This window comes from Ovis canadensis, chromosome 15 (genome assembly GCF_042477335.2).
Source record: "Ovis canadensis isolate MfBH-ARS-UI-01 breed Bighorn chromosome 15, ARS-UI_OviCan_v2, whole genome shotgun sequence".
Classification (NCBI taxonomy): domain Eukaryota; kingdom Metazoa; phylum Chordata; class Mammalia; order Artiodactyla; family Bovidae; genus Ovis; species Ovis canadensis.
Window position 1 is genome coordinate 47,619,266 of NC_091259.1, and position 22,626 is coordinate 47,641,891.

General features: G+C 44.5%; 1 protein-coding gene across 1 annotated transcript; it reads right to left on the reverse strand.

Annotated features, from left to right (window-relative positions):
- Nucleotides 1-5,183: 5,183 nt before the first annotated feature.
- Nucleotides 5,184-7,915, reverse strand: RASSF10 (Ras association domain family member 10). Its single transcript, XM_069555706.1, has one exon. The coding sequence runs from the start codon at nt 7,318-7,320 to the stop codon at nt 5,788-5,790; it is 1,533 nt and encodes a 510-aa protein (XP_069411807.1). The 5' UTR covers nt 7,321-7,915; the 3' UTR covers nt 5,184-5,787.
- Nucleotides 7,916-22,626: the final 14,711 nt, after the last annotated feature.

Consider the following 22,626-nt stretch of genomic DNA (forward strand, 5'->3'; position numbering starts at 1 on the left):
GTGGGTTGCCATTTCCTTCTCCAGGGGATCTTCCCCACCCAGGTATCAAACCCAGGCCTTCTGCGTTGCAGGCAGATTGTTTAACTTCTGAGACACCAGGGAAGCCCACTAAGGAAATGTATAAATTAAAGTAACAGTATACTATACATGTCAGAAATAATGAAGGAGATTTACAAACTGTAGTGTGGAGTGCTCACACAAACATGGTATCATGTAAAAAAGAGAGAAATGTAATGAGCTTTGTAGCTCAACAAAGGTCATATATATTAAACATAAGCCCACAGACTTTCTTTCTACTTTCCAAGGATACGTAGACGCACAGAAGCAAAGGGATTGTGCCAGTACATTGCACAACTTCAGGGTTGCTATTCACACAGTTTCCTATGTGAATGGTGCCCTCTGCTGCACGATTCTAGAATACAGCGTGAATGGTGCCCCCTGGAGGTGTGCAGCATGACAGCCCTGAATGTGTTAAGATGGCTTTGGAAGATTATAGACTAAATACACTAAAATAGGTGTCTATGGTGAGGAGAAAGGAAATGGAAGTAGGGGGAGGAAACATGAAGCAAAAATTAGAAGAGGGACCTTGTACAAATTGGGGATGGCAGTGTGACTTTAATGAAGAAATACGATCCACTTAACTCTGCGGTCTTAAGGTGGGAAAGAATGACTTTGAAGACAGGTCTTGTGCTGACTAACCAACAACCTTATAAATTGTGCTAAGAAATGTGGATTTTTATCCTGAAAGCAAGAAGGAATCCTGGAGATGTTTGAAACAGGAAAAATTTGCATGGGACTGGATGAGAGGGGCAGAGATTGGGGCAGTAGTCCTTCACAGCAATCCACTCTATGTGTCCACATGTGCAGTGGAGTCAGCATGGACACAGAAATGCGCTAAATCAGGTGTGCCTGCCCAACACCCTGGGCACAGGGATCTTTGGAAGACCCGACTCTGCCTCCCTTCCCCCTTCTCCGATCCTCATGTACCAGAGGCTCACTCAGGAACAAGGCCTGGGGAAAAGCTGGGGACAGCTCCAGCACAGTTATGGTGGACACTGCCTTCCAGATGTGACTGTGAACAGGGCGCAGCTGTCTGCTCTGATGGCCAAGGACTGCAGGTTGCTGGCTATGCACCTTGTCCTTGGGACACTCGGTCAAAGCCTCCGTGGTGACACAGAGGGTACTGATTTTATGTGAGAACACTGGCAAAGTCTTCAGCTCTCAGAGAGATGCCCAGATATTTACATAGGAATTTCTCCTGCTTCATCTTGTCCTAAATCCTCACACTTACTGGCCTTATGGTTTTTTTTAAAAAAAATCATTCCATCTCCTTGGTGGAAACACCCGGACAAGACTTGATAGTCTCTGAGTACCACTTTCTCCAGTGCCAACACTCTGAGGGCTGTGAGCAATCTTTTTCTGAGTGTGCAGAGCTCTCCCAGGGTAAATGCATCTGGAGTGATGCAGCAAAATGGGTACAGATTTTAGTCAGGCTTAGGTTAGACTCTTGCATATAGTACTCACCACATGGGTGGCCTTAGCTTCTTTATTTATAAAAACTGGAGGTTAAAAATCTCTACCACAAACGACGAATGCAGGAAAAAAATGCCCGGGAGCTCAGCATGAGGAGCTGGCATTTGGAAAGCACTCAAGTATAAAGTCCCTCCTCATTCCCCTTCATTTCTTTTTAGGAGAACACATTTCACAAACACTTTCACACTGAAAGCCTTACAAATTGTCACGATCAAATTTTCCCTTTTCAAGAATTTAAGGGTGAGATCAAGTATTGTATCAAATGTAGAAAGAGATGCCTAGAAAAATCTAAACTGTTAATTATAGGCTGTCAACAAGTGGGCTTCTGTATGTTTTGGTTTAATTTTTGATAGGAGAGGCATGAAAGTAAGTATGTTCTGTGATATCACCTTCTGAGGATACTCTTTTCTACTAGACTCAAGATGGAAAAAGACAGTGAATATTTTCTTTCTATAAATCTGATTCTATTCATTAATCCCCTTAAGCTGCTCTTGTAGAGTTTTTGGCCCTCCTGCTCAGATGGGTCCCCTAGACAAGATTGCTACTAATAAGCAAGAGTTCAGAGAAATTAAGGAAGTAAGAAGAATAGAAAGCACTCTGTCCTCTTAACACTTCTGGTCGGATGACCTGTCCTTCAGGCTGTATGGATATTTTAAGTCAGTGGTTGCCAATCCTGGATTCCAGGGGCCACAATGAATTAACTAATTAATTTTGGTTAAAATACTTTCTTAACAAAATATAATACCTAGTGAGAGTCAAGGGGTGGTGAAATATGTACTGTTATGCAAGGCAGATTGTAATTAGACCAAATCTTTTGAAAGGCAATTTGGCAATTAAGTATCAAGCCTTTAAGTGTTTGTACTCTTTGACCTGAGAATTCTCTTTTGGAGAACCTATCTTATTGGTGGAGAGCAGTATCTAATTAGGAAAACAGATATGTACGCAGAGAAGCTTATCACAGTGTTGTTTTATAATAGAAAAAAAAATTGGGAACAACCTAATAACATGAGAACAATTATATGCAATGGGGTGCGTCCAATGCATGGGTGGAGCCATATACAAGGAACTGTCGACCTGAACCTAAAAGCATTCAGAAAATCTCATTAAAATTATATTTTTAAAAAGAAGAAGCAAAATATGAAATCTTCATAATTCAAAAGGTCTGGGAGGAAATATACCAAATTTTGATAATGATACCTTTAGGTGATATGATTTTGAGTGACTTCCTTCTTATTTGTTATTTTTAGGACCACCATAAAGATTATAGAATATAAATTTTCTAATTAGCAAATCATCATCACCATTATCGTGTTTTATGAGAAAGTAAACAGAGATGCCAGATAAAATCTTTTTGGTTTGGGAGATGGCCGAGAATGGGATCACAAAGATCAAAGATACAATAAATCCTATCAATTCCAAAAAAATATGGAGTTGGTTGGTAAGGAGTCGGTTCCATTTCATCCTCTCCTCCATAAGCTTGCTGATTCCTCCCCAGGAATTCTGCTAGACTTGGAGCACAGGAGAGGAGGTGGTTTCCCCAGCACACTTAAATCCTGGTGCTGGTGCATTCACTGTTACACGTTCATCCTCATTTCTTAGTGGCATGCTGATTGTTTTAAAAGTGAATGAAATGTTAAGACTATCTAGCATTTGCTAGGCACTTTCTAAGCACAGGCACTGTTTTGGTACTTTTTATCCCCATATTTCACCTTCCTCAGGCTTGCAAGAGTTCTCAGTAAAAGGAACCATTGTTTCTTTTTTCACCCTGTTTTCCTTTCTTCTACCCACACAGAAAGTGCCTTTGGGGGATATAATAATTGATTTGGATGAAAGAAAAAATGGGCAGACTGGGTCACACTTTGTTACGAACAAAACTTCCTTCACTGCCTGGAGAGGTAGCTGGAGAAGCACCTTCGGGTGGCCAGCATGGGAAGGTTCTAGAAAGAGGGCACCAGAAAGCTTTGCAGGCCTCCTCCCTGTGATGTGGCTTATTTGCTTTATGGGCTTCAGGCATATTTGCTGACATCAGCAGCCCATCAAAGTTTAAAATAATAATAGTGAAAAGGAAAACAGCCCCTTTCTGCCAGGCAGTCCTGTTCTGCCAACTTCTGTGTTCTCTTTTGAGTTAATAAACGTCCAAGAACCACCTCCCCTGCCACCCTGGGGGTGGGGAAAAAAGCACAATAATTTTAAAACCACCAGGTCAGGCTATTGCCAGCATAAACCATTCAGACAAGTAGCGTTTGTCACACTCTAATGAGGATTTTACCTCTGCCTCCAAAAGAAAGCTATTATTAGGCTTTGTGTTTATGGGATCAGATGATTGTCTGGGGACAGTGGGTTTCTTTTGGCCCCTTCCTCATTTTAACCATGCTCAAGACCAAATCCGTAGGTGTTTTCTGCATCAGATGAAATGAAAAAGCCATAATTATGCCAGCTAATGTCTTTGGAAAACATCAATTAAGAAAACGGCCTTTTAATTCCCATTTTGCTTGAAAATCTGAAAATATCTACACACGTTGTAATAGCATGGTGGTGGTGGAGGGTGGGGGGAAGCCTGTCTCTTAAAAAGGAGACAGCTCAAATGGTTTGAGGAGGTCAGGTGAGCAGGTCGCTCTTGGCAACAAGTAAAGAATCTCTCCAAGGAAAGAAAGTCCACTACAAAATAAGACCTCTTAAGTTATCTTCCCATGTAGTATTGAAACTGGAGCCAGCCCCTACACAGTGAGGCTGATACCAGGCTGGCACCGCACACACACCCCATTGTTAATACCGCCTCAGGAGAGATTAGATCCCGCATTCCTCAGAAGTTCTGAGCTCCGGAGGGAACACCACCAGCAGGCTCCTTCCACCCCGGCAACAACCAGCTACAACTGATAAGTTTTCATTGAAATAACTGGAACAATTACACTGAGTCCCCACAGGGCTCTGTCACTAGCTATTAAGAGAGAAACATTGCACTTGCATGCTGTGGTGTCTGCAAAGGTGTGAGCCAGACAGGAGCAATTCAAATCAAGTCTTTAGCTCCATTTTATATGCTTTTATCTATGGCTACGTGCCGTTGTGAACCAAATTCTTCACCTAAGATGTACTATTAGATTGTTTTATGTTATGTTTCCTTTTCAGGTCTTATCTAGTAAACTTGATATTTACATTATCTCAATTCAGGTTTGGACAAGTAACTAATTAATCTCTGACCAAAGATAGACTTGGGTTTGTTTGGTAAAATCTGTTGAGGTCATGGCTGGTTTTAATCATGTAGCTTAGTTAAAAAGTTGAACACTAACAAAGATCTTTGCTTTCAAGGCTTACCTTTCAATCAGAGTGCTCATTAAACAGCAAATGTAGTTGTACTTGAATTCTGCAACTTCCCTTTTTTTCTGGAATAACAGTGTCTGAAGGATTAAGTGGCAATAAGAATAAAAGGACAACACACATCACCTTTGCAGGAGCAAATCGTAAAAGACCTAGATTAAATTTTAACCAGAGGTTATGTCCACCCTGATTCTATATCTCAAAGGGTTAGGTTTGGCTTTGAGAATAATAAAAGGTGAGTTTGAAAAAGGACCCTATTTTAACATATACTGTATTTGCTAGGAGGAGACAGAGTTAGTCTTTGAAAGAAAATAAAAGGCAAGGAGTTTAGCAGATGGGTAATTCCCAAATATGCAGAAATGTAAACAGCCAGGATTTGGGTGCCTATGGGTTTTTATCAAAGATGTAAGGCTGAGGCCAACACCAGTGCGTCCTCTTTGGCTAGTTTTAACACGTTCACAGTCACAATTAACATTCAAGGAATTTCCTTTTCACCCAAGTGTTTCTTTAAAAAGTATTTTATACCACAAACTAAAGTTCTAGCTGCCATCAGTCCTTCCCATACAAAAAATTGATGAAATCGCCATAATACTTTTTTTTTCTTTTTTTGAAAATGGGCTCGGACCACGTCAATTTCCTGGGGCGTTTGTTATTCAATATAAGGGGGTTTTCACCTCCTCCCTCCTTCCTTCCCCTGAGAGAGCCTGTAATGCAGACCCAGCTTCCTCGTCCAGCAACACCCTCCACTTTCACTCCGCGGCCTGAGCAGCGCCGCTGCAGGCCCGGCGTACCCCACCCTCCCCCTGCCCAGTCAGAGGGCTGCTGGCGGGCAAAAGCTCGGGGCCCACTCCCCTCCGAGTTTCAAGTCCCTGAGCCGGCCACGCCGGAGTTCTTCGAGGAAGGGAGAGGCGGCGGTCTCCCCCTCTCACCCTGCTCCTCCTACACAAGGGATTCGCACACGGGCACCGAGTCCGAGTCCTGGCTGTGCATGGAGCTCAGCCCGGTGTCCGAGTCCTCGTCGTTACCAGGGCAGCTCTTGGCCAGTCCGCGGGCCTGGTCCACCCACACCTCGGCGCAGGCCTGCGGCCCGGGGTCCCGCGAGGGCCCCCTGGACACTGGAGTCCCATCCGGCGCTACCGTCAGCTCCAACGTGTGCAAAGTCTGGAGAAGGCCCTGGAGCTCGCGCTCCTTGCTGTCCCACTGCTGCTGGCTGTAATCCAAGTCCGACTTGACTGCCTCCAGGTCCGTGTTGAGCCGGAGCCCGATGTAGAGGCTGGTGCTGAGCTGCGTCCGGACTCGCTCGCGTTCCAGCAGCAGCTCACCGTCGAGGCCGGCCTCGGGGTCCGGGGGCTCCTCCCGGGCTGCGAGCTCCTCCTGGCGCCTCCTCATCCACCTCTGGTTCAGCTCCTCCTGGATTTCGGCCGAGAGGCGCTCGAGCAACTCCTCCTGCTGGGCCCGCTGCTCCTGCAACTGCAGTAGGTCGTCGCAGCGCCGGGCCAGCTCCTCCAGCGCAACCGCCTTCGCCTCGCCGTCCAGGGGCGGCGGCGTTGTCGCCGCTGCCGCCGGCTCGGGCTCGGGCTCCGGCTCCTCTCCTGGGCCGGTACCTTCGAGTTCGATCCCGGCACCCACCAAGTAGGTGTCCTGCACGTAGTTCACTCCGTGTCGCCGCACGCGATCCAGATGTACCTTGGCTTCGTAGCGGTCGATCTCGCGGTCCAGCTCCCGAAGCCGCTGCACCTGCTGACGGATGGTGTGGTCCTGGGACAGCACCAAGTGCACCAGCGTCTCCATACGCTCCACCGAGGCGCTCTCGGTGGCCCGCGGCGACGACGACGACGAACAGGATGAGGCTGCGGACGACGACGTGGACGAACAGGGCGACGACGGCTGCTGCTGGCGCCGCCGGTTGAGCTTGGCCAGCTTGCGGAAGGCCTTGCGCACCACCCGCCGCTGCTTCTCCTGGGTCATGGCTAGGCTGGGCCGCGCTGGGACCCCTCGCGCGGAGCAGGGGCGCTCGCGACTGAGCACGACGCGCGCCTCGGCACTGCGGGGCCCCGCGTTGGGCAGCGACGCCTCGCTGCGCACCAGCACGAAGCGCACATTCTCTTGCTCTTCGCCCCAGGCGGCCCAGAGGCGCAAGATGCGCGTCTTGTTGGGCAAGATGCGCTCAAAGCCCCGCCACTTCTCCACAATGCAATAGCACTGCGGGGGCCCGCACAGCATGCCCTGGGGCAGCGCCTCGTCGTCGTCGTCCTCGTCGTCCTCGTCCAGGGGTTCCGGCAGCTCTCCCGGGCCTGGCGGGTCGCCAGCCGCCCCCCGCCGCCGGCTCCGCCGCTGCCGCCGTCGCCGCCGGCAGCCATCCTCCAAGAGCACCCGCACTACGTCCGAACAAGTGGTGCGGCGGGAGAGGCCGGACACCAGTTTCTCCTCCTGGCAGATCCACACTGATATCTTCTTCTCCGAAGGATCCATAGCGCAACCGGGACGCAGGTGGCGCCGGGGTGGGGGGCCCGAGTCCCACTGGGGCGGCCGGGGCAGCAGGCAGCCCAGCAGCTCTGGAAGAAGGATTGGAGCTCGGGACCCTAGCTCTCTTCAGCACCGGCCCTTCTCCCCGCTGCGCACGGAAGGCAAGCTGAGGCGGTGCTCCGCCGGGACGGTGCGCTCCAAGAACCGCTCGCCCGGCTCGGGCTCCCGCGGCTCGGCTCTGCCCAAGGTTCCCCGGGCCTCTGGGTTTTGCTCCTCCCCACGTGGCTCCTCCCCCTCCCGCTCCCAGCGCGCGGAGCTGCTGCCAGAACTCGGGAGGCGCGGAACCCAGGCCCGCCCCTCTCCCGCGCTGCGGGCTTGGGGACTCTGCAGCGCGTCGGTGTGAGAAGGGGACTCCGGGACCCCTCCTCCGCAGGGCCTGGAACCTGTGCCTAGGCGCGGACTAGCTCTGCGTCTCTCTGGGCCCACTGGCTCCTCTTCTTGGGTCTAGACCTAGCTGGACTGACTTTCGCATTTTTCTCTGCCCCCCAGGGGCGTTTCCTGGACTTTCAGAGCAGCGCCGTCTGACAAGTGCCCCGGCTCAGAGAAACCGAGACGCTGGGCATCTCTAACGAAGATTAACCTGACCTCTAGCTGGGATCTGTAACTGCAGCCTACAACGCGGAAGGCCTTCAGTCTTCTTAGTCTGGAGGCAGTGTTTGCATATGGAAGAACAGGCGGGGCAGTGTGCTCCAGGAGCAAGTGCAGATTAGATTAGTAAAGTCTAGACTTGCGGGGTACTTCCTGGCACCGTCGTGTCTTTGACTCCTCACGTAGCCTCGGCGTCGCATAGCCTTCTTGGTATGGGGACCCCTGATTCTAGAGGGAGTTCCTGGCCCAAGCTCTTTTGCAAATCACAGCTCTTTTTCCAGATCCCACCTTCATAAAGAGAAACCTAGTCGTTACCGCGACAGTTTCTGGCATTACCCAGTATCCAGATGTGGTCAAGTAGAGATAAGAGCCAACTTGCACAGCTCAAGAAATCCAAGACCAAAATACAAATAAGATTTTTCTCATCCTCAAATGCTGATGAGGATGGTTCATTGTGTGCAAGTCTTGCTCCCAGCTTGGAGCACAGGCTTGATAAGATCACTCCTTTGTTTCAAGACCTTGAATGGCTCCTCACTGCCTGTTGAATAAAATATTTTATTTATTTATTCATTCATGCACTCGATAAATATTTGAGTACCCGCTGTGCTCCAGTATTCAACACAGGTGCTAAACGTGTCCAACACAGGACCTTCTGTGCTCTGATAACAGGGAGCATGAGGTGCCAGAGGAATACTAGAATAGTATCCTAATCAATCTGCAAGAGTTGAGGAAGGATTTCTGGGGAAGTGTCATCTTGGCAAGACTGAACACACCATTTGAGTCATCCAAAGGAAAAATAAATAGATGGGACAATTGCATGTGTCAGTATTTGGACTGATCCTAAGGGCAATGAGAAGTCATGGAGTGTGGATTCTGAGGTCAGACTGCCTAAGGAAAAATCTCAGCCTGTCACTTACTACCTCTGCGACCTTAGAAAAAGTATTTCATCTCTCTGAGCTTCACCTGTGAAACGGTGATAAGACAAATACCTGCCCTATGCAAACTATTTTATATAGGATGGATAAACAACAAGGTCCTACTGTATAGCACAAGGGACTGTATTTACTATCTTGTCATAAAACATAATGGAAAAGAATGTGTGTGTGTATATATATATATAACTGAGTATATATATAACTGTATATATATATATATAACTGAATCACTTTGCTGTACAGCAGAAGTTAACACAACATTGTAAATCAACTATACTTCAATTAAATGTTTAAAAAACCTACCTAATAACTCTAAAAGGACTGCTATGTGGATTAGGTGCTTGGACCTGTTAAGTCTACAATAGAAATTTTATTGGAGGATTAGAACTCACATGGTGTATTAGTCTTCTATTGTTGTTAACAAATTGCCACAAATTTAGTGGCTTAAAATAACACCCTTTTTATTAGTCCTGCAAGTCAGAAGACCAACATGGCATGTCTGGGTCTTCTGGCTCATGGTCTCCCAAGGCTTAAAGGCAAGGTTTTTGCTGGGTTGAGCGCTCATATGGAGGTTCTGGGAAAGAATCCATTTCCAAGCTCACTCAGGTTGTTGGAAGAATTTGGATCCTTGCAGTTGTAGAAATGAGGCCTTTGGTTCCTTGCTTGCTATTGGCTGGGGTTACTCTCAACTCCTGGAAGCCTCCCTCAGGTCTTTTCCATATCATACCCCTCTTCATCTACAAGCCATCAACAGCATGTCAAATCCTTTGATTCCTCCTTGGCTTGAAGTCTCTGTGACTTACCCTTCTGCTATATGCTGGAGAAAACTCTGCTTTTAAAGGGCTTGTTTCATTAGGCAGAATCACGTGGATAATTTGTCTGGCTTAAAGGCTGATTAGTAGCCTTAACTAACTGCAAAATCCCTTTTGCTATGTAAGATAATCCCCAGAGTAACACGAGGGGATGGAGATCATGGGGCCATCTTAGATTTCTGCCTATGAGAGACCCTTTTGTGATCATTCTCCATTTTGAAAAATCACTCTGTTTGCATTGAGGATGATGGGTGGGGGTCAGGGTGAGACGCCAGGTGGTCCTTTAGAAGACTGTCATATTCATTCAAGGAGGAGATAGTGGTCTGCACTGAGAATAGTGAGAGGACTGGACAAATTTGAGCTGTCAATTTTGAGGGAGGCTGGAGATGCAGGACTTGGTAATGGATTCAAGGAGTATTTTCATCTCCCTAGCATGGTATTGGGGGTCTCTTATAATCTAGCCCAGCCCACTCACTAGCTCCTCCCTCACATGCTTGGCTATCCCTGCCTCCTTCCCCTGTCCCTCATGATTGCTAGAGCTTTGTTATCAGCTGCAGTCCCTTTGTTATCAGCTGCAATCCCTCCTAGATTTTAAGCTCCACAAAGGGAGGGATCATAACTTCTTTGCTCACTTTTGAATCCTCTGCATTTAGCACATTCTAGGTTTACTAGGTATCTATTGAATTTAAAAAATGGATAAACGAATGAATCCTACATTCTTGAAAGTCAACACCTCATTCATTCAGAGCAGTATCTGCATCCTGATGCATTCATGCTTTTGTACATGCTTTTTCTGTTAATTAGGACCACTCTTAAACAACTGAAAAGTCCTACTTGTCCTTCAGAAGTTCAGCTCAAACATCATGAGGTGTAGGAATTCTTTCTTTCCTCCTCCAAGTTGAACGGGCTCCTTGTTTCTCTTTTGCCTCTCTTGGTGCACAGGTTACTTTGCAATGTTTTGTGTTTTTTTTGTTTTTTTTTTTCTCATGTCTGTTTGTCCCTCAAGACTTAAGAGCTCTTTGAAAGGATGAATTGACTATCTTATCTATATTTTGGTCCTTAGTGTTTGTTGCTTGGTACATGGTAGGCCCTTAATCTTACTTAATACTGTAAGGAACACTAAGATAAATAATATCTACGATATTGTGCTGTCCTCAGTCAGTTCAGTTCAGTTGCTCAGTCGTGTCTGACTTTGAGACCCCATGAATCGCAGCACGCCAGGCCTCCCTGTCCATCACCAACTCCCGGAGCCTACTCAAACTCATTCATTGATGAGTTGGTGATGCCATCCAGCCATCTCATTCTGTCGTCCCCTTCTCCTGCCTTCAATCTTTCCCAGCATCAGGTCTTTTCCAATGAGTCAATTCTTCTCATCAGGTGGCCAAAGTATTGGAGCTTCAGCTTCAGCATCAGTCCTTCCAATGAACACTCAGGACTGATTTTCTTTAGGATGAACTGGTTGGATCTCCTTGCAGTATAAGGGACTCTCAAGAGCATTCTCCAACACCACAATTCAAAAGCATCAATTCTTTGGCGCTCAGCTTTCTTTATAGTCCAACTCTCACATCCATATTTGATTACTAGAAAAACCATAGCATTGACAGATGGACCTGTGTTGGCAAAGTCTTTAATATGCTATCCAGGTTGGACATAGCTTTTCTTCCAAGGAGCAAGCATCTTTTAACTTCATGGCTGAAGTCACCATCCGAAGTGATTTTGGAGCCCGCCCCCCCCGCCCCCCACAAAAAAATAAAGTATCTCACTATTTCCATTGTTTCCCCATCTATTCGCCATGAAGTGATGGGACTGGATGCCATGATCTTAGTTTTATGAATGTGCTGTCCTCAAGGTTATTATAATTTCTTTTTAGTAACAGATAATTACATGAAATCCCTGTCATAGGAATGTTATATATGACACTCCTGCTGGAGCAGTTAAAGGGTAGAGTGATCAAGGGGTCCTGGGAAGGTTGAAGAAGGCTTTAATAAGTGAAGAGAAGGAGTTGATGGGAGAAGTTACATGAATTAAAATGTTAAGGTGGCTGTACCCATGGCTCTGTATCAGTGTTTTAGAGTACAGGTTCTGGGGTTGCCATGCCTAGATATGAATAGTAGCTATAAGCTTTATAAGCTCTAATTTCCTCATCTGGGACAAAAGGAATAATAGAACCTCCTTATAGAATTGTCATGAACATGAAATTATGTACAACACATAAAAAATTTAGTATGGTATCTGGCATACAATAAATGCTCAATAAAACATAGCTAGCTTTATCCACACATTTTGAGTACCAATCCAACCTGTGTCCTGGGCTGCATGCTAAGGCTACAGCCATGAACTAGACAGGCATGGTCCCTGCCCTTACAGAGATCACAGTCAAGACTAGTTTAGTATTTGTTTGATTAGAAATATATTTGTTAGATTAGGTGAGGCTGTAGTAATAATAGAGACAAGCATGTATAATGGCTCAAATGTAACAAAGGTTTATTTCTCTCTGACACAATAATCAAAAGCAGATATCCTGGTTGGTAGGTCGCTTTAATCCAAACGATGATACAGGGATCCTGGTTCCTTCCATCTCTTGACTCCAAAGTCCTCTAGGCTTCATCATCTAAATCCAACAGAGGAAAAGCAGAAGAGGGAGGGGCATAGCCTTTCCTTCAAGGCCTTGGCCAAGAAACGAAGCACACTGCTTCCCCTCACATCCCACTGACCAAAACCCAGCCACATGGCCACTTGCAATGGAAGGGAGGCTGGGAATGTAGTGAGTGTTTCAAAAGAAGAGGAAGTGGGTTTTTATGAATAGCTAACTACCTACCAGAAGATTCTTTATAAGAAATTGGAGATCATGCAGAGGGATAAGTTTGAAAGTCTGTCTGTTGAAACAGGAAGTCCACAGGCCAATTCTGGCCATCTTAGATGGAGCAAACCATTTCCAAGTGGCCATGACCCCAACACCCTCTGTGTCTCTTATAGGACCCAATTCACCTACCTCCACAACTTGCCTGCCCACCGTAGCCATTTGAGTCTGTGACTCTTGCTTCTGCACCTCCTCCTAGGATTAACTCACCAAACGCCAGAGAGTTAATACTAGCAGTATACCATGGCTCCCAAATCTAGGCATCTCTTTCAGACCTCCTTGTCTCCAAATATGCACAGGTAACTGCTTGCCAGATAGCTCCACTTAGATGTCCCCCAAACACCCTAGACATTTGTCAAAAAGATAAATTGCACTTAGCATCTTTCTTCCCAAACCCTTTCTGCCCCCGAACCTCTGTTTCAGAGAATGACCCCACCATTTAGGGGCTTCCCAGGTGGCGCTAGTGGTAAAGAATCTGCCTGCCAAAGCAGGAGACACAAGAGATGCAGTTCGGTCCCTGTCTCGGGAAAATCCCCTGGAATACGAAAGTGGCAACCCACTCCAGTATTCTTGCCTGAAAAATTCCATGGCCAAGAGGAGCATCAGCACCTACAGTCCATGAGGTCGCAAAGAGTTGGACACGACAGAGCTACTGAGCGCACACACACCCCACCATTTACCAGATGAGATGAAACCAGAGGACCACCCTGCATCATCACCACCTACCTTGTTTCACACAGTATAATGAGCTATCTGAGAGCAGAACTGTTTTGCTTTCTGCTGTCTCTCCAGTTCTGAACACACAGCAGGCGTTCAGTGTTGCAGAATGAATGCATGAACAAATGAATGGATTGCTTTAAGCCTCATTATTTCTTACCTGGATCCTGCACTTTGCCCCACGCTAGTTTCCTTGTCTCTGGTCTTGCCTTTCTCCCATACGCCCTGCTGACAAATGTTTGATGGCTCCTCATTACCTTCAGGATCCAATCCAGCCCCAAGAGCAGAACCTCTATACCCTCAGGATCTGATGTCTCCTTCACTCTCAGCCTGTACACTCCAGCCACCCCCTTCTTCACACTCTTCCTTCTGACCCCCTGGCTAATTTCCTACCTACCCTCCGAGTTTCAACTTAACTGTCACCTCTTCCTAAAAGTCTTCACTCACAACAACATCTGCTCCAGGAAAAAAAACCTAAACAGGACTGTGCTTAAGGAAGATTAATCTTTTTCAGTATGTAGGATCAATTGAAGTTATGATACACTTTTGTTAAGAAGTATGAAGGAGAGGTACTTAAAAATTCAGACTGCCGTCACTTAAACATAAACCAAGAAAATGCCTCCCGGTACATCATGGCCATTTTCAGTCTTAATCCTCAGGGCTGCACAGTCTAATACAAAAGCCTAGACATATGTGCCTACTGAGCACTTGAAATATGGTTAGCTGAACTGAGGTGTGGTATGAGTATAAAGTGTACACTAGATGTCAAAGACTCAGCATACAAAAAATTTAATAACAGTAATATGATTATATTGATTATATATTGATTGATTATATTGATTACATGTTGAGATGATACTATTTTGGAAATACCTGAGTTGAATACCTACTTCTTTCTTTTTCATGGATGAAACAACACCTTTATTTTGATGAATTTTTTTTTCAGGCAACTTGAGAATGATATGTAAGGGATGTTTGGTTATCAAAAAAAGTATAGGAAAACAAAATTTAGATACATTAAAATAGACCTGCTTCCAAATTCAAACAAAAATAACTGAATTTCATTAATTATTATTTTCTGTAACTGTGGTTTACTCTTACATGAATGGGACTAAGTTCTACCACATTTACCTGTTTCTTTTTAATTCTTTTTTAATGTGGCTACCAGCAATTTTAAAATGTCCATACAGATCATAGTATATAATAGCCATTAGACTGTGTTGCCTGGGGAAAGGCCCAGAAAATTGAAGCAAATTCTTCGAATCTCTCCAAGTGTGGAGTTATCCTGAATATCCTAAACAATTGCATTTTTGCCTGGGTTACAGCCAGAGAAAGCCACTGCATACCTTTTCTGGATTTGTAGTTTGAATGTTTCTTTTTGTTTCATGATGTCCCTTTAAAAAGTTTCTTACTACAACCTACACTACCCCCATTAGGCTGTCTAAGAAGCACATTCTCTGAGTCCAGTCCTACAGCAGATTCAACTGAAAGTCAAAGTGGTTACTTCCCAGACAGAACTTCAGCATTCTTGCTTATCTACCAACCCAGACCCTTGATGGAGATTCAGGCAGTGTCCTGGGCCAGAAAACACACAGGTTTCACAATAGGAGAAAATATACAAAATTATATTTATGACCTGGGTGCAGGGAAGGCATTCATAAACAGGACATAAAAAATCAAAATTCATAAAAGAAAAGATCAATAAATATGACCACAAAGAAAAAAAATGTAAAGGGTTGTGAAGATTAAGGGTGCTATTGGCTAAGGGGAAATCTACTTAAGTACCTGGTTTAAAGAATGTGCTTCACAACGGAGCTTTGCTTTCTCTTCTAGTGCTGGCGGAGCCCTTTGCTAAAATGTCCTTATGCTGGATCTCAAGGATGGTGTGCCATTTGACACCATGGTTTTTTAGTCACTTACCTTTCTAACACCTAGGAGAGGGAAGACATAGCTTCCTCACCCTTGAGGAAACTGAGGCCATGGGGAAGGGATTGACCAGTTTCCCTATGGGAGGAACTCTGTGGGAACTGGCGTTTTGTCTGGAGTTTCTACCTGTTTAATCTGTCAGTCACGGTTCATGGCAGCTGTGGAACACCCCAAACAGGAACTTCCGCCCTTAATTACATAGAGGCTTGCAGAAGTGTGACTGGACTTACTGCCTGAATCAGTTCCACTTAATGATTAACTGTAGAAAATAATCCGGCAAATTATGTTTACAAAAACATTTGGTTGCTCTCAAATGCCCTAGAGGGAATCTGGGAACTGCCATGCTCATCCAAGGGACCCACTCCTGGTCAAACCAAACACTTGGCTGGGGACATCCTCCGGGATGTTACTTCTTAAATTGGGTCAGTGGTCCACCTGCCCAGAACTGCCTGTGGTGTTTATTAAAATACAGATTCCTGGCCTCACTCTAGACATAGTGAACCAATGTCTCTGGAAGTAAGCCCTCAAATTTGCATTTAAAGCAGTCTCTTCTGATTCTTACTCACACTAAAGGTTGACCCCAACTTTTCTAGAAGAAAAGAACCAGAGACAAGAATGCTCTTAGCAAGAATGCTCTTCAGCCATCTTGGCCCCATAGATGGTAATCATATATAAATGACTAGTATACACAATAGGGTGCTGACAACAAATGACAGGTGAGGAAGAGATGCCCCTGAGAAGGAGGAGAAGGTAAGAGAGAGGACAGAATCGGCGGGGAGCTGCTCAGTTTTTACCCTCTGGAATTTTTACTTTTTGGTGGGAGCCTAGGTTACAAGATGATAACATAGAAATGTTTAGGTAAAGGGAGTCTAGTGTAGCAATGAGTTTAGTCACCTGAAAGACATCCTGGAAGATATTTAGCATTCCTAGTCTTTGTTCCAATGAAACCAACCTAGTTCTTGATTTGCAAATCATCCTGGAAATGCATAGCACTGACAGTCAAAGAAAAATCTCTCCAGCAAAAAGGCATCATCTAGTCAATGGTCTATGATGTCACCATTGGGGACTAAGTCAAAGGGGGTTTTGTGTGATTAATTTTCATTATCTGTTGTTACCCAGTTAATGAAAGGTGATACTATTAATGAGTGTGTGAACGAGACAGTGTCTTCGTTGCCACATCTGAAACATTTCCCAGCTTTTTCAGGGTAGAATAGACCTGACCCAAAGTGCGGCCTTTCTTCATTATAGAGAGATATAAACCCTTTCTCTCCAACTGCCCAACACCAAATTATTGTGTGTCAGCTGCTCACCACCCAGGACACAATATAAGGCCTGTACTTGAGTTACTGCTATTTTATGTGAGCAAAATGCTAGCTTTCTTTTCTCAGGAAAGTGGATTGATTTGAGAGAAGTTTCAATACCACATTTCTTGGTCTGAAAGCATGATTGTTTAATAGCTGGTTGTGAACTGCATGGAACTTGGCAACTCCCTTTAAGAAATAGTTAGAAGATGTTAAATTTGATTAAATGGAACCTTTGATACAAATAACTTTGAGACAATGAAAAGTCTTCACAAGGAGATGTTCTTTTTCCCCCACTGAGGAAGAAATGGAGACATGTTTCTATTGTCAGTGTGTCCTGTCCATCTGATTATAAAGGAAGGCTGTGGGCTAGATAAGCAAAAATAGGTTACATCTGGGAAGCCAGCAGTGTCTCCCTGCTAGCTGAAGAAGTTCCCCTTTGTTTCACTCTTGAAGCACTGCGTTGTTTTCTTGGACTGCTGCTCTGAATTAAACCTGGGTTCAACTATGGATCCCTTACACTTGATTATGTGATTGGAAGACCTACACAATGCAAACCTAGAATATAATTGAACTCTTAAGAGCTAAAATCTCCTCGAATAAGAAAGAAGCTACTTGATCCTACAAAAGATTGTCTGGTTGCTTTCTCTTTTGTATCCACTGTTAAACTAAAAAAAGAAATCACTAAGTTATCAGTCTGTATTCACTACTTGAGAGTACACATTGAAGAATTTTACAAAACAAAGTTGTGTCATAAAAAGTATTTCATTCATGTGATTCAGCCATCCCATTTCTCCATATGTATATACCCAAAATAATTGACAGTGGAGTCACGAATAGATATTTACACACCCATGTTCATAGCAGCATTTTTTAAATAGCCAGCAAAGGCGGAAGTAACCCAAATGTCTATTGGTGGATAGTTGGATATATAAAATGTGGTATCAATACATATAATTCAGACTTAAAAAGGAAGACAATTCTGACACATGCTACAACACAGATGAGTGTTGAGGACATTATGCTAAGCGGATAAGCCAATCATTAAAAAAAAATACTGTGTGATTCCATTTATAAGGTACCTAGAATAGTCAAATTCATAAATACAGAAAGTAAAATGGTGCTTACCAGGGCCTGGGGTAGCGGGGAATGGAGAGTTACTGTTTTATGGATATGGAGTTTCTGTTTTTCAAGAAGAGTTCTGGATATGGAGGTGGTAACCAGAGATCAAACTGCCAACATCCACTGGATCATGGAAAAAGCAGGAGAGTTCCAGAAAAACATCTATTTCTGATTTATTGACCATGCCAAAGCCTTTGACTGTGTGGATCACAAGAAACTGTGGAAAATTCTGAAAGAGATGAGAATACCAGACCACCTGACCTGCCTCTTGAGAAATCTCTATGCAGGCCAGGATGCATCAGTTAGAACTGGACACGGAACAACAGACTGGTTCCAAATAGGAAAAGGAGTATGTCAAGGCTGTATATTGTCACCCTGCTTATTTGACTTATATGCAGAGTACATCATGAGAAATGCTGGACTGGAAGAAACACAAGATGGAATCAAGATTGCCAGGAGAAATATCAATAACCTCAGATATGCAGATGACACCACCCTTATGGCAGAAAGTGAAGAGGAACTAAAAAGCCTCTTGATGAAAGTGAAAGAGGAGAGTGGAAAAGTTGGCTTAAATCTCAACATTCAGAAAACGAAGATGATGGCATCTGGTCCCATCACTTCATGGCAAATAGATGGGGAAACAGTGGAACCAGTGTCAGATTTTATTTTGGGGGGCTCCAAAATCACTGCAGATGGTGACTGCAGCCATGAAATTAAAAGACGCTTACTCCTTGGAAGAAAAGTTATGACCAACCTAGATAGCATATTCAAAAGGAGAGACATTACTTTGCCAACAAAGATCTGTCTAGTCAAGGCTATGGTTTTTCCTGTGGTCATGTATGGATGTGAGAGTTGGACTGTGAAGAAGGCTGAGCGCCGAAGAATTGATGCTTTTGAGCTGTGGTGCTGGAGAAGATTCTTGAGAGTCCCTTGGACTGCAAGGAGATCTGACCAGTCCATTCTGAAGGAGATCAGTCCTGGGATTTCTTTGGAAGGAATGATGCTAAAGCTGAAGCTCCAGTACTTTGGCCACCTCATGTGAAGAGTTGACTCATTGGAAAAGACTCTGATGCTGGGAGGGATTGGGGGCAGGAGGAGAAGGGGATGACCAAGGATGAGATGGCTGGATGGCATCACGGACTCAATGGACGTGAGTCTGAGTGAACTCCAGGAGATGGTGGTGGACAGGGAGGCCTGCCTTGCTGCGATTCATGGGGTCTCAAAGAGTCCAACATGACTGAGCGACTGAACTGAACTGAACTGAATAATAGAACAGCAGTGTGAACGAACTTAATGTCACTAAACTGTGTACTTAAAAATAGTTGTAAATTTTATGTTATGTACATTTCACCACCATTTAAAACCATAATACTTTAAAATATATATTTTAGAATTTTTATACCAAAACTCTTGTCAAAGGAAGCTTCAACTTTTTCAAAATGGAAAATACTTTTCACATGACTTTCAAAGTAAATACAATGTCTTGTTAATGCTCTGCACCTTTCAGGAAACTAATACATTTCTGATCACTGTTCATTTGAAGAAAAAACTTATGTCTTCCTTCTGCTTTTATATCCTTTCTCCCTGGCTCCATGTATTTGTCAGCTTTGTCAAGGATCTATGCTGATTTGTGGATTTATTGCTCCAGTCTTTATGAGAAACTTAGGTAAATAGTTGCAAGCTTTGGTAAGCTTGAAAAATGATAGCTGGGTACAAGTCTTTCATGTTGAGAAAACTATGACTACAAAGTATACTCTTAATAAAATTAATGTTCTCTGTAGTTCACTGAGCCATGCACAGAATAAACAGCACAATTTCTGCCCGGAGACAGTTGATATGAACACATGCTGTCCTAGGAGATATTTGCTTATTAAGCAATGGCAAAGAATAGAGCTAGAGGGACCCAAAGACATTGTTTTTGTGCCTGTTTCCTGGAGCTACAAGTTTCTAACCAGGTCTCCTAGGAGCAACAGAAGACAGGGCTCTAAGCACCCCATTCCTATATCAGCTGGTGAAGCTCCATTTGGGTATATTTTATACACTGGGGCTCCATTCCCCCCAAAAGTTTGAAATCCACTGGCCATGAAAATGTGTTGCCTGACTCTGCATCTCTCCTTCTCTCCTTTTCACTTCCCAATTGCCCAAATTCCACGTGGGAATCAACGCAGCTATAGGGAGGCTGACTCTAATCTCAGCAGTGGGAATGGACCTAGCGCCACATGACCTCAGCCCCACCAATCATCACATTTCATCCCCTGTCAGTGATTGGTTCAGGGACAGGCACATGACCTCAGAGGGTGTGGTTAGAGTAAATCTTAGAACTTCTGCTGCTAACACTGGCACAAAGATGTTTTCTTTGTGCTCTTGATGAATGAGGGCATATGGAAACAGGAAACAGCTAGAAGCCCTTTTGCAACCAAATGGACTGCTGAGGTCTGCCTAAGATGAAGCCACACCAAGGAAGCAGTAACAAGAAATGGTGAGGGGAAAATTGGTTCCTGGTTAAGGTGTTTGAGCTAAACTTCAAGCTTTTCAAATCTTTTTGGGCTTTTCAATTACATGAGCCAGTAAATTCCCTTTATAAGTTAAGTCAATATGAGCCAGTTTTTCTGTTACTTAGAAACAAAAATATCTGAACTCTTGCACCATTGATCCATGTCAAACAATCCCTTAATTTTACAGATAAGGGAACTAGGACCCATGGATACTACTTGGATAGTTAAGAGGCATAACCTCCCAGTTCCAGGCCATTTTCTTTTCAGTGTCCTAATCATTTAGAGCATGTCTGTGGTGTGTTTGACAACAATGAATAAAGTGTTAATTCTCTTTATGACTAAGCATTCATTGGAGGTGCTCTAAAGGACTAAGACTGATTTTCCTCATGTTTGACTTCTGGCAATCAATCACATTGCTTTACAGCCACTCTGTGTATTATGCACCCTGATGACTCATTAAAAAGAAGGATTAAATAATTGGAAGAAGGTGTGGGGACCTCACGGAAGAATTTAATTTGTAGCTAGTTTACCAGCAACTTAGGATGTTACTTTGTCATTTTCTTCTAAATTTGTCATCCACTTTCATTTCTTGATAATCATCCCTTATTACCAGTTCTTCTCTTTCAAAAGCACAGCCCCACTGTCCTGTCTTCTTACCTTTTGAGACTTCTTCTACAGCTAGAATTTCCAGATTCTATAGACTCTTCTGTGTGGGCTTCCCTGGTGGCTCAGCTGGTAAAGAATCTGCCTGCTATGTGGGAGACCTGAGTTCGATCCTTGGATTGGGAAGATACCCTGGAGAAGGCAATGGCTACCCACTTCAGTATTGTGGCCTGGAGAATTCCATGGACTGTATAGTTCATGGGGTCGCAAAGAATCAGACATGACTGGATGACTTTCACTTTCATAGGCTCTTCCTATAAATTCTAAAAAATCCTATCATTTTTATCTACACATACCATCTCCCTCACCCAGACGCTGGTTTTATTTTGGGGGAAGGATTTTATAATCTACCCCAACCCTAAAATTACTTAATAGTCATTGAGTCTTCAAAGAAATGTCCTACAGTGGGGAGAAAAGAGAAGGAATCCGCATTTTATGGGCTAGGAGGGGTACTTGATGTCTTACAGATATTCTCACAGTCACCTGACAGGAAGTAGGCAGTAGTGTCCTAGTCTAAAAAAATAAAGAAACCAGGTTGGGTGAGTTATAGGGTTGACACTCAGATCTGGGTGGGTACAGTTCCAAAGACATTTCCTTCCACTGCCATGCTGGGCAGTAGACTTTTTGGCCAGCTCCAAATAATAGAGACCACCTGGATCCAGGGATGGGAAGACTGAGGCCTCATCCAGGCCTAGAGGGAAAGATAGTGGAGATGTCTGTCAAGCTTGCCAAAGGGGAGAGTAGCTGCCCACATGCCACATACTTCACTTCTCTGCATCCTGATGACCCAGCCAGTTCCACAGGTTTCCCAGGAAGAAGGTCAGGTGCATCGAAGAGTCTAGATATAAGGCTTGTAAATTCCAATGCGTTAGCAGGGATGGTTTTGTGTAACGATGAGGATGCATTTATAGTCTGCTTGTGAGAAAACTAGAAGTCAGAGGGCTAATTGCTGTCTCCTGGAGGTGAGTCATGAACCAAAAGGCAGGTGAGAAGTTCAGGCCCTGGAAAGACCAGTGCACTTTTGCATGGGATGCACTGGGGCAGCACAGCAGCCTCCTTTTTCAGACTCAAACTGATGCACAAGTACATGAATGTTACCCTCTGGAGTGACTCACTTGAGAGGAACCAGTTCACCTGCCACCACACAGACTGACTCACAGGGTCTTTCAATCAAACATACAGTGTGGCACGTGAACCCCGAGTGAGAAATGGCCAGTTTTCTTTCCCTGAAGAAATAGGGACACCAGGAAGGAGGAGAGTAAGCTAGCAGTCAGGGAAACCACGTCCTAGCTGCTGCTTTGAAGACACGTTCATCATGCCTATCCCTTAGCTGGGTGGTGGATGACACTGCAAGTGACATGCCCAGTGGTTGCATAGATGGTGGTCTTCCTGTGGGGTTATTCAAGATACACAAAAGGAAAGAGGCTGGATCTGGTTCCAGGAGACATTCCATAAAGAGTAAATGAATGAGTGGGCAATGGAATGGAAACTAATGCAAATCATGGATTCAGAAGACCTGAGCCATATTCATCTTATTTCCTCGTCTGAAGAATATCTATAATTTTCAGTTGTCTGGGGAGGGATCTTTGATTGCAGAAGGCAAGGAGGGAAATTTTGAGTTCAGTAAGAAGTGGGGGTATTTGGGGCGGAAAGAAGCCCATGTCAGAATGATGGGCCAGGAGACAAAGTGGATTCTGTCCAAGGGATGGACACTGAAAGTGACCTGGGAGGCTGAGCAGGTTAAATTCTTCCACTGGGATAGACTGTGGGTTTATCTGAGCAGGAGGTTAGCTGTGGGTTAACTGCAAAGGAGGCCATTCTCCAGAATGAATA

Excerpts from the sequence above, each read along its gene's own strand:
- RASSF10 (XM_069555706.1), bottom strand. The coding sequence starts at position 7,320 with ATGGATCCTTCGGAGAAGAAGATATCAGTGTGGATCTGCCAGGAGGAG.